We start from the raw sequence: 12,612 nt of genomic DNA, 5'->3' as shown, positions 1-12,612 counted from the left end.
GCTCAGACTATATCTTCTAATTGTGTAGCTCTAATTTCCAGTATGTGATATATGTGTGTGTATATATATATATATATATATATATTATATATATATATCAAGTATTTCAGTGAGAACTCAAGTATTAAAAAAAAAAAAAAGCTGGGTGCTGGTAGGTCATGCCTGTAATCCTAACTTCTCAGGGAGCTGAATCACAGTTTAAAGCCAGCCTAGGAACACCAATCTGAAACATTATTTCTAATTAGCCAGCAGAAAAGCTGCAAGTGGAGATGTGGCTTAAATGGTTGTGTGCCATCCTTGACTGAAAAAAGTAAGGGAAAGCATGAGGTCCTGAGTTCAAACCACAGTACAGGCAGAAAAACAGACAGACAGACAGACACACACACACACACACACACACACACACACACACACACTTATTAAGCTTTGCCATAGAGTGACGTATATGAATACTAGCCTTTGAAAAACTATGAGGTTATTTGAGAAAATAATTTTGACAGGCCAATCTATTTTATAAAGATTATAGACCTGTAGTACTTATTTCTGATTATACACACCTTAGTTTCTCCTCAGCTACTCATTTCTGTGTCCATATCTGAAAGTTTGTGCTAAACCAGATCTACTATCTCTAAAATCTTAATTGAAAATATTAATCTTAAATGCCATCTTCAAGGTGAAACTTTCAGGAAACCTTCTACTTCTTCTACTTCACTTGTTCCTTTACTCCACTGCTCTTCTAACCAGAGAGCTTCTCAGTCCTATAACGGATTTTTTCTCCTGGTTGTTTGCTGCTGCTCTCCTCTTTCTTCAGAGGTCCATCCAATCAGCTCATTGTGAAGTTCTGCAAACTTTCAACACTTTGTCATTTAGTCACAAAATTCCAAAAAGTGCTTATCCCTTCCTGATCTCCATAACGAATATTTTGAGTATCCAACAATCTTCTCAGGTCACTCACCTTTACTAATTGTCCTTTCACCTTGGTTTATAGAGTAAAGTCATAGTGAGTGCTTCAAGCAGTTTCTACTCCCTATATAACTAGCACTGGTCTGGATCCATTCTCTTTTCAAGTCTGGTTCTCTGAACACACACTAACAAATAAGTTCTGAGGGGAGTCAGCACGGGGGACTCAAACCTGAATTCCTAGCTATTTAGGAGGCTGAGACCTGAAGGATCAAGGCTCTAAGCCAACATAGGCAGAAAAGTCTGAGAGATTCATCTCTAATTAACCAGCAAATAGCTGAATTGGAGGTATGGCTCAAGTAAGTGGAAGAATGACAGACTTGAGCAAACAAGCCAAACAAGGTATGAAGTCCTGAGTTTAAATGCTAGGACAAGAGATAAAAAAGTCCTTAGAGACATCAATATCTGTCCATACAATAGCTTTTTACATGTTATTAGCTATTGGTCCTGAGACTCCAATATTCAGAGTCCAATTCTTTATTAGCAGTCAGTCCTCATTCCAGGGATGAAATTCAATTTCTTTAATGTAGCAAATGAGGGCTATGGAAATCTAATTTACTTCAGGACCGATTAGGACATTAAATGGAGCAGCAACTTTGACTCAAAATAATTCTCCCTAAAATGATATCTTTGCTGTACAACTTTACTACTGCTAATTGATCCACGAATAGCTAGAACTGGGTCATATGGATTCTCCCTCCTAAGAAAATGAAACCTCACAAGAGAGAGCAAAGACTCTCCTGTATAGGAAGAGATGAGTCAGTGCCCTAAAATTGTAGACCAGGAGCAATTTTGTCCCTTCAGATATGGTTGGCCTTGTCTAAAAGCATTAAACACCCTAACAATTCACAGATCAGCCCTCCTCAGGAATGAATTATTAGCAAGTCCAAGATGTCAGTAGGACTGAAGTGGAAAAATTCTGCTCTGAGTAGAAAGTCGAGAAGCTCTTCTAATGAGATCTGCGGAACTGACTGGTTCCTGTTCTCTTAGTTTGCTTTTCACATCTTCCCGTGACACACTCCTATAGCTTCCTGTTATATTTGCCTTTTTCCTTAGAAAGAGGTTTTTGTTGTTTTCAGACAAATAACCTTAACTAGCAAAGTGCCCTAAGTCAATCAGTGAATACACATCTAGTTTCTCAACCTCAAGGCTACTAACATTTGGCCAAATACATACATTTTTAATTTTAGGAGAATGTGTTGTATACTTCAGAATGTTTAGCTATATCCCTCCCATCCCACCAAATACCAATAGCACGACTCCCAAGTCATAACAATCAAAAATGTCTTTAAACTACTGCTTTAAAACAAAGACTCCCCCACCCCCCTTGTGGCATAAATTGACCAGACCATCTCTTTATATAGAAAACTTGTGTAAGCTGGGTGCCGGTGGATCACCCATGTAATCCTAGCTACTCAGGAGGCTGAGATCTGAGGATCATGGTTCAAAGCCAGCCTGGGCAGGAAAATCCTGAGACTCTTATCTCCAATTAACCACCAGAAAACCAGAAGTGGCACTGTGGCTCAAAGTGGTAGCCTTGAGCTGAAGAGCTCAGGGGACAGCACCCAGGCCCAGAGTTCAAGCCCCATGACAAAAAAGAAGATGAAGACGAAGGAGGAGAAAGAAATTAAAAAGAAAATCTCTGTATAGGTTTATTATGATGCCCTTTAGAGTGATAAGAAAAGGAAGCATTTGTATGTCAATCTTCTCTGCCCCTTTTCAGATCCTGGCTTAATTAAACATGCCTTCTTTGTCCCTGCACACATACCTGTACACACCTGTATAATGAAGTCATGAGCTGAAAGACAGTACTGGCTCTTATTTCCTTTCTTACATTGGTTCTAATGTTTTTTTAATGTTCTATTCTCTGATGAAAAAAGATTCTCCTATAAACACCTCCAACACATACCCTGTGCTTTTCTAGTCTGAAGGATTACAGTAATTTCTCCTTCAAAGTCTTTTCCTGATTCACTTATCTTTACAACATAGCACATAGGGTCGGGATGTGGCTCAAATGCTAGCGTACCTGCTTGGCAAGCACATGGCTAGTGGGGGGAGGGGAGATTGCCTCTAACTTCCTCCTTTCTCTATAAGCACAACTTCCATTCTGATTAATAAAGTACAGAAACTTTTCATTAATCCAAGAGACTCTTAGATTACAAATTGAACAATAATTAGATGAGAAACAAACATACAGATTTATCATTCTCAAGTAGTTCAACATTTACTAAAAGCATTTGTTAATCTCTTAAAGAACAAGTCCTCCTTCACAATTTTCTAACACACCAACTCAAGTCTCTACATCCAAAACAGCACTAGTTTTAATCTCTAATTGCACTACACTTCAACCTTAAGTTTGAGAATGAATGTTCTCTCTATTGGTTCCTACAGTCTTTCTTTTTGCTATAAGACTCTCTATAAAATCCTATAAGAACTAGATTGTTTTCCTATCTCTTCCTTTGCAGAACATAAAAGGTACCGTATTACTTAATGATTGAAGAAAACCACAAGGAAACGACTCTTTCTCAAATCTATGAAAATACTAGTGGCATATGGTTTTGCCTCAGTTAAAAAGATTTAGCAACTTAAGGGCAAGTCAGTATCCATGCTATTCATTCAACTAGTAATTACTGAATGACTATGCCAGCCTCAAGAAAATACATAAATAAAGATGTATTTTGACAGATGAAAATAAGTGCTACAGCAAAAAGTAAAGCAAGTAAGAGAGATGGAAGAGGAAATGCTGGGACAGTTCAAGTAGTAGAGCATTTGCTTCTCAGGTGCAAAGCTCCAAGCTCAAACCTCAGTAACAAAACAAAACAAAACAAAACAAAAATGGGGGTGGGAGGAGTAGGAGATAGTTCACAATTGTAAACTAAACATCTAGAAAAGCTTCCTTTGAGAAGGTGCCACGGGTTACATACACAGGTTACATGAGATGTCTGCTAAATGAAGTAGTACTTTTTTGAGTATTTTCTGTTAAATTGTATTGCAGACCACCAGATTAATACAGAGACAGATTCAGGACAACAAATAACGTATACAATTAAACTTGACCTAGGTAATTTCAAAAGTTCATTTCTATTGGAACCAGTATAATTTATCACAACATCTGCCTTGTCTATGATGAAGAGCATTGATTTATGAATAATCATTTTCTTAGGAAGATGACAGCAATAATTAAGATCAACATACAAACCAAATTATAAAACACTCTTTTAAGTAACCTAAAGACATTGTGAAGTATGAAATAACTGAGTACTGTGGTGTCTAAAGAACATTACTATGCTAAATGTGGTGGTGCCAGCTACTCAGTAGGCATAAGTAAGATAATTCCAAGTTTGAGGTCAGCCTGGTCAAAAGAAAATACAAACAAAATGACAAGGATATGACTCCGGCAGTACAGTGTTTGCCTTGCATGCTCAAGAACAAGGCTCTCAGATTGATTCCCAGTGCCATTAAAAAAAAGCCACTCCAAAAATTAATTATTGTTTACCACACAGCTGTAAGAAATCAAACTAACCCTAAAGACAATTCTGAATATATGAAAAGTGTTTGTCTGATGGATTAAGCCATTATATTTGCTTTTTTTTTTCCTGGTGTTGGGGTTTGAACTCAAGGACTTGTACTTAGTTTACATTCTACCACTTTATGCCTTTATGTTCACCAATTTTTTTTTTTGTACTAGTCTTGGGGCTTGAACTCATGCTCTGGCCCTGAGCTTCTTCACTCAAGTCTAGTGCTGTGCCACTTTGAGCCATAACTCTACTTCTGGTTTTTTGCTTTGTTTTGTTTTTTTGTATGTTTAATTGGAGATGGATAACAGTCTCACAGATTTACCTGCCTGGGATGGCTTTAAACTGCAATCCTCAGATCTCAGCCTCCTAAGTAACTAGGGTGACAGGCATAAGTCAACTGGGTCATGCTCTACTTCCAGCTTTTTTGTTGGTTATTTGGAGAAAGAATCTCAAGGATTTGTCTGCCTGGAGTGGCTTCAAATCTCCATTCTCAGTTCTCACCTCCTGAGTAGTTAGGATTAGAGGCTTGAGCCACTGATGTCCGACTTTTTGCTTGTTAGGATTAAGTCTCTAGGCCTCATGAAAGCTTGCAATCCCAGTACTTGGGAGACTGAGGCAGAAGGATGGGAAGGTCAAGCGTGGCTATACAGTGAGTTGCAAGCCAGTCTGGGCTACACAGCAAGACCCTGTCTCAAAAACAAACTTTCTAATTAGTGATAAGATTAAAAAATGAAAAGCCAGAAGCCAGTAGCTCAAGACTGTAATCCTAGCTACTAAGGGGGCTAAGATGTGAAGATTGTGGTTTGATTCCGGGACAGGCAAGAAAAGACCAGTGAGTCTCTTATCTCCAATAAACCACTAAAAAGCCAGAAGTGGAGCTGTGGCTCAAATCGGAGAGTGCCAGCCATGAATGAAAAAGTAAGGGAGAGCACACAGGCCCCGAGTTCAAGCCTCAGAACTGAAACACACAAACACGCACAGAAAAATTCACGAGCATTACTATAACTTATACTTCAAATATATCTGCTGTACCTTATTCCGTGTTACAAGTCAGAAATATTTACTGATGTACAGTATTGTTTTCCTTCCCCAACATATCACCTGTGGTATACAACAGTCTGAATCAAAGATCACAGTCATTCTTACTATACAAGTCTATCGTCATTCCCGGGTCCCTTCCTAAAATCAATTCTAAGAGTAATCATTAATATACAAATAATAGAGAAGAGAAAGGGATTCCAACTAAGAGCTTCGAATTAAGTTACCAACTTGGAACAAACTACATTTAACTTGTGTCTTGAGACAAATATGGAAAAGCCAAGAGCAGTAATAAACTGCCAGTTTACTGAGTCATGATTCTGACTAAAACTGTTATGAAATGGAAAGAATGACATGTCTTGGGTTTAATCACCACAGATGTTAACCCGAATTAAAGGGTCGCGGGATGCAAATGGGGGGGGGGGGGGGAGGAAGCAAACAACTCTTTAAGTAAGAATGATTCAAGGACTTAAAACATGACTCCCAGAAAGAACTTGGCCAGAGCTTGGAAGTCTGGTTGTTTATCTCACACAAATCCTAACAGTGCAAACAGGCACACCCTTCAATGGATCAGAGCGGGAGCGTCAGGTGGTGAGGACGGCGAACAATCCCAAGGTTAACGTTTCCCGGGGAAGACAAGCCTCGGCCCCAAGAGTACACACCACGCCACACGCCCTCGGTTAACGGAACCGCTGCTGCCCGGAACCCGGCACAGAGCCGCCGTAGTCGGCAGGCGTCGGGGCGACGCCAGGTCAAATCCAGCCTCCGCGCTGGGGCGCCCCCTGGACGCCGCGTACGGGGGCGACCCCTGCCCGCCGCTCCCCCGCGGGCCCTCGGCGCTCCTCAGCGGGAGGACCCGGGAGGCCAGCGCACAGCGCCGTGGGCGACGCACCCCCCACCCCCCCGTGGGGGCCGCGACCTCCGCCCCTCACGGGAGCGGAGCATCCCTGAAGGTCGCTTTCCAGACCGTCGGCTGTCCGTGCCGAGGCCGCAGGCTGCCTCCCGGGAGGGCGAGGACGGAGGCGGACTGCACCCCGCCACCGCTGCCGCTGCCGCTGCCGCTGCCGCCGCCGCCGCCGCCGCCGCACTCGCTCACTGACCTGGAAAGGTGCTTCAGGATCTGTTTCTTGATGATCCCAGCCATGGTGCCGGGGAGCGGGCAGCCGCTCTCTCGCTGTTCCTCTCTGTCCGGACTAACCGGGCCAGAGGAGAGGAGCCTGAGCGCTCACTCCCGGAAGAGACTCGAGGCCTTGGCCGAGGCCACGGGCGCCGCCGTCGGCGAGGACCGGGAGCATGACGCTCAGGCCGCCACGGCTGCTGCCAGCGCCATCTTGGCTGCAGCATCACCTAAGAGACCAGAGGGAAGGCGGGGCGGAGGCGGGCCTAGCACTTGGGGGAGGAGCTAACGCGTGAGAGGCGGGGCTAGCGCGGGCCCAGGACGTTTGAGGCCACGCCTCTCTCCCCCAGGATGGGTCTTCCACATTTCACAGCTGCAGCCTCCTTTGACTCCAGATTCTGGAACTGACTTCGTTTAAATCCTCCCTGCCTTCCTTCTTAGTCTTATTACTGCTTGTATCACTGAGTTTCCCTTCCATATCCTACTTCTCTTTTTCATGCCTTCCAGACTTAAGCTCCCCAACAATTGCTTAGCCTGCTTTGTTCTCCAGACCTATTCAGCTTTGTTCACTTGCCTCCCTCAGTTGTCCTACCTTTTGCTAATATCTTCTTTTTCTTAGCTAAATGCCATAGTGTAGTGTTTCATCTAGCTAAATGCTGTAATTTGTTTCCCTTGGTTATTCTAATCCTAAAGGAAGTGAGGATTGACAATGTGTCTTAATAGAATCTAAGACCTATACATTAGAGAGCCAAATACAAGTTCTAGCTCCAGTATTTTCTAGTTGTGTTACCCTAGATAGGATTTCTTTACTTTCAGCTTCATTGTAATTATCTATAAAAAATAAGATTAATGTGCACACAAGAGGGGAACTCAAATAGGTGCTTAGGTATGTTTGATCAACATTTGCTGGTCAATTACTGTAGAAACAGTTTTTAAAAATCTTGGAACTGATCAAAATGGTTCAGACAATTGGAAGATAGACAATATAGTCACTATGCAGTGGCAAGATTAGCATGGAGTTCCCATGAGTCATACAATTTTACAGATTATATGTGTAACATATTATCTGTGGATCAAGGAAAACAATCTGCTTTGTGGATAGAAAAAGTAATCAAGTTAGAGACCATCAAGCTAAAAATCAAACTACTTGGGCCAGGATCCACTCATCAGGAAGATGCCTGTCATGGGAACCACTATGTCTCAGCACTAGTATTCCAGCCCTGTGTCAGGTATCATGGAAGCCTTGCTTGAAAAGACCCACCAGGACTGCATATGCCTTACTGAAGCTTTGCATTGCTCAGTTCCTGTGCTCAAGTATGGTAACATTCCTTACAGGCCCAACCTGTTTCATCAGCTGACTTTCTGCTTCTTATCTTGAAGTTAACTGTAGGTGAAAATTGTAAGGTTCACCAGAAAGGAAGCCCACCACATGGTTCAGGCAGAAAGGAGTTTATTGGGGGAAAAGCAAACTGCCAGCCTACACAAGATGGAGGCTTTGGGAGACAGAGGGGAAGGAAGAAGGGAAAAGAAAAGAGCAAGAGTAAGAGAGAAAAGGAAAGAGAGGGGACTGTGTTGAGTCAGATTATATAGGAAAAAGTAGAAGATATGGCCAGGTGGATTGGATGGGACCTCAGAGAAAGAGGAGGTAACTCCCTCCAAGTGTGCCAGTTACCTAGGTAACTCAGGTACTGGGCACAGACTTAATGCAGGTGGGGGGCATCTGCATGGAGCCCTCCCAGGGGTGGACCTTACATTTGGCCTTTTAATAATTATGAAAAAGGGCACCAACTCTCTCTGGCTACTTCCTGCTGACAGGGGACATCGACATTAGGGGCAAAAGGCAGAAATGTGGCCCCTCTGGGAGAAGGCAAGCAGCAGCTATCCCTTGCTGGTCCTTGAATGAAGCCTGGAAGAAGTCTCATGAGGCAGGGGCTGTAACTTATTAGGAATCGACCACAAATACTTGTCAGAGTTATTTCTCTAAAACTGCCCCCCCTTTTTTTTTTTGAGAGGGAACCTAGAGGGGTGTCCCTGGAACCCAGCCTGCCTTGCACTATTGAGGGCACAGGCCAAAATGTTGGGCCATTGAGACCAATTCCCTAGCCTATGAGGTGTTTTGACTTTATGGAGGACATAGGAGCCCAATAAGGCAGACAAACAGAAGACCTGTAGACAGGGTCACTCACCAGATATAGAAAGGAGATGATGTGGTGGATGCATAACCAGCAATGGTAAAGGCGAGAAGTTTGAAGTGCATTTCCTCCAGCTTTTGGCAATCTGGTCCGAGGAGGGGTGGTCAAGTAGGCAGATTAACCCTCAGAAGAGAAGAGGGAGGAAGAGATCCAGTGACTCCTGACTCTGTTCCCTCTGGAGTCATGGCACCACATGTAAGGTTTGCCAGAAAGGAAACCCACCACATGGTTCAGGCAGAAAGGAGTTTATTAGGGGAAAAGCTAACTGCCAGCCCACACAAAATGGAGGCATGGCAGACAGAGGGGAAGGAAGAAGAGAAAAAGAGAGTAAGAGAGAAAACGAGAGGGTGACTGTGTTGATTATATAGGAAAAGGTGGGAGGTATGACCAGGTGGATTGGAGGGGACCTCAGAGAAGGAGGAGGTAACTGCCTCCAGGTGTGCCAGTTACCTAGGTAACAGAGGTACTGGGTGCAGACTTAGACAGGTGGGGGGCATCTGCATGGAGCCCTCCCAGGGGTGGACCTTACAAAAATCAGTTGTATTTGCAGAATAAAAAATGTTTAACTCAGCCAATTTATGGGACACACCAAGCATTCTTAGACTATTATAAAACGGTAGAACAAGTCAATACAGAACAACAAACTAGAACACAATAAAATGAAAATGGCCCGAAGGCCTTGTTCAGTCTCTGAACCCAATGTGAACTGGATAGACTGGTCTACCTCAAGTGAGTTCATGTGAACTGTAGAAGGTGGCCTCTTGCCAGTGTGCATCTTTCTGCTTCAGACCTCATAATAGCCTTGTCCATGGCAACTCTCAGCTTATGTTTAGAAGTGTTTTTGTTTATGGTGCTCATGTGAATATTAAAAAGATGGGAGAAAAGAACTGGTGAAAGTAATCTTTAGTACCTCTTTTTTTTTTTTTTACTAGAGATCAATTTATTCGCTCCCATTTGTACTCTAAAATGTTGTATTTGAAAGGGCACTTGTATGCAATTTAAGGCCAGTTAAAGGATATGTCTGTTTTATATGCATGTGTAACCCAAATAGCAAATACTAACTGGCTGCAGTATAAAAAAGTAATTTGAAAAGCTTAGGGGCTAGTGACTGAAGCAGTAGACTTCTACCTAGATGAGTTCTCTGTAACACATACACAAAAAAAAAAGAGAGAGAAAATGTTTTTGGTGGTTATGCATACCTGTAATCCCAGCTTTTTGAGTGGGCTGAGGATATATGAGTGGTAAGAGTACTTGCCTAGTGTAGACAACATTCTAGGTTCAATACAACAAAAAGTTGCAGAAAGGTCTATTATGTTAGTACTCTTAAATATTCTTTCATCAGCATTTAATAGTTATAGCCAAATATAGGTAATTTCAATGCACTTTTGAACACAAAGGAATCTTTTGCTGCTTCAGGGGTTTGAACAGAGAGCTTCTTACTTGCTCTGCTTGCTTGGCTGGCCCTCTACTACTGAAGGCACATTGCCAGCCTTGCTTTTTGCTCATCACTTTGGTGATGAGCTACCCAGGATGACTGTGAATCATATTTCCCTAATGTCCGCCCTCTGAACAGTAGGATTGCATGTTTGCTCCTCCTGCACCAGACAACATCTCTTTGGGGAAAAGGGTGAGATGTGAAAAATACCCCACCCCCAATGTAGACTGAAAGCTAGCCTCAAATTTATAGTCCTGCCTAAGCCTCCCCCAAATGCTGAGATTAGGGCTGGGTATATAGCCTAGTGGCAAGAGTGCCTGCCTCGGATACATGAGACCCTAGGTTCGGTTCCCCAGCACCACATATACAGAAAACGGCCAGAAGCGGCGCTGTGGCTCAAGTGGCAGAGTGCTAGCCTTGAGCGGGGAAAAAGCCAGGGACAGTGCTCAGGCCCTGAGTCCAAGGCCCAGGACTGGCCAAAAAAAAAAAAAAAAAAAAACAACCAAATGCTGAGATAACAGATTTGCACTGTCTTACTAGCCCTAAAACAACTTTTCAAAATAATCTTGGGAAAAAACTAACAAAAAAATAAAATAAACAGGAGTTGTAAAGATACAACTGAGACTTTAAAACTATGAATAAAATAAAGTAAAATAAAAAACAGGTTAACTATATTAGCCTTACCACTTAAGCTAGGTTGTAGCTAAAGAAATAGGTGTGTCAATATTATTTGAAATTTTCTGTAGAAAGGAAATTGTTGTAATAGGGAAAAACAGTTACAATTCTGCACCTGTACACAACCCAGCTCAAAGTAACATTTTTCAGAGGTTAAAAATGACCACAAAGTGATGTCTAAAAGAGGAAAAGAAATTACTCTAGTTTCTGAGGGATGTATAAGAAAAGGGTGTGGGTTTTTTTTCTTGAAAAATAGAAATGTATGGAGTAGAATGTGGTTATGTGTACTTAAGAGTTCTAGCTACTCAAGCAGTTGAGGCAGGAAGTTCCTAGACCCCTGTAGTGCAAGGACAGCCTAGGCAAAACAGTGAAATCCCCTCTCATAAGGAAAAAAAGAAAAAGCTTTGGGAATAGAGAGGCTAATGTGTGGGCTGACTATCCACTCATGCATTTAATAATGTCTGAGGCATTGCTTAGGTTTCTTCTGTTGCCTAAACAAAAACCTGTCCCTGGCATCAAAGGGTTAACAGCATAGAAAGAAGGTAGATTCTGGAGACTGTGACCTTGAGCAGGTCATTTGACTCTAGTTCTTGTGCTGGCTCAGCCAATTTGTAGTTGTGTAAACTTGGGTAATTTTTTAAAACTTTGTCAGCCTCAGTGATCTCATCAGTCAGTGATAACACGAACAAAATCTAACCTGATACCAAAAGAGGACTAAATGAGATGTTTTAACAAAGTGTTCAGTGTATAGCAAACCTACTAAATGGTTCTAATTATTATCATTACTTAAGACAGAAACAAAGTGCATATGAAAACACTAAGAGGGAATGTTTCATTCCGAGGCAGATTTGCAGTGGAGGTATTTCAAAGAAAGTATTGTTTTTGTGTGGTCACACGAGCTTAAACTCAGGACCTTGTGGTCTTGCTTAGCTCTTCCACTCAAAGCTAGTGTTCTACCACCTGAGTCATAGCTTCCTTCCTGGGGCCAGCTTGAAACCTAGATCCTTAGATTTTAGCATCCTGAGTAGCTAGGATTATAGATGTAAGCCACCAGTGCTCAGCTGTATGTTACCTTAATTTGTTATAAAAACAAAATTGGTGAATCAAACCTAGGTCTACAGATTTTTTTCAGCCAAATGATCATAGGAAAAGTACTGAACCTCTCTGAGCTTTTGAATTTGTTGTGAGGATTAACCAAGCTACTAAAGCTAAAGTACATAAAAGATAGAATGGTAGCTGTTAGTTTACTAAGGCAGAAATGTGTAAGGTGGAGCACAATTATGAAAAAGGACAAAGTTGTGAAAGTTCATTGCTGTAAATGGTAGATGACTTACTGTTGTGGTCAGAACAATAAAGGTTCCTACTCAAAATAAAAAATATCAAGAAGTCAACACAGTAATAAGTATAATCCTTTTCCTTGTAAAAATGGTAATTATTTCATTTTACTCTGAGTGTTGAGAATCCATAATACCACAAATCCGCATAAACTTAGTAGTGCCTTTAATTTACATATTTATTAATTATGGAATTATCAAAGGGTAATTTCCAGACTAGGAGTATAACTTGCATAATGTGCCCCACCAATGCCACCAAAGAAGAAAAATGTTTTTAAGAAAGGATTTTGAAATAGGGACTTACTATGCAGCTCAGGCATGCCTTGAACCTGAAATCCCCCTG

At 41.9% G+C, this 12,612-nt stretch overlaps 1 protein-coding gene across 2 annotated transcripts in view; it reads right to left on the bottom strand.

The window, feature by feature from the left end:
* Positions 1-6,855, bottom strand: part of Uhrf1bp1l (UHRF1 binding protein 1 like) — a 66,439-nt gene extending 59,584 nt beyond the window's left edge. For both annotated transcript variants that reach the window (XM_048357572.1, XM_048357565.1), the window contains exon 1: positions 6,617-6,855. Coding sequence is in view for 1 of the 2 variants with exons in the window: in XM_048357565.1 (XP_048213522.1) it covers positions 6,617-6,660 (44 nt within the window). In the remaining variant the exon portion in view is untranslated. The remainder of the gene's footprint in view (positions 1-6,616) is intronic.
* Positions 6,856-12,612: the final 5,757 nt, after the last annotated feature.

The sequence above is a fragment of the Perognathus longimembris genome, chromosome 1, assembly GCF_023159225.1.
Source record: "Perognathus longimembris pacificus isolate PPM17 chromosome 1, ASM2315922v1, whole genome shotgun sequence".
Classification (NCBI taxonomy): Eukaryota; Metazoa; Chordata; class Mammalia; order Rodentia; family Heteromyidae; genus Perognathus; species Perognathus longimembris.
This window is presented reverse-complemented; position numbering and strand designations above follow the sequence as displayed.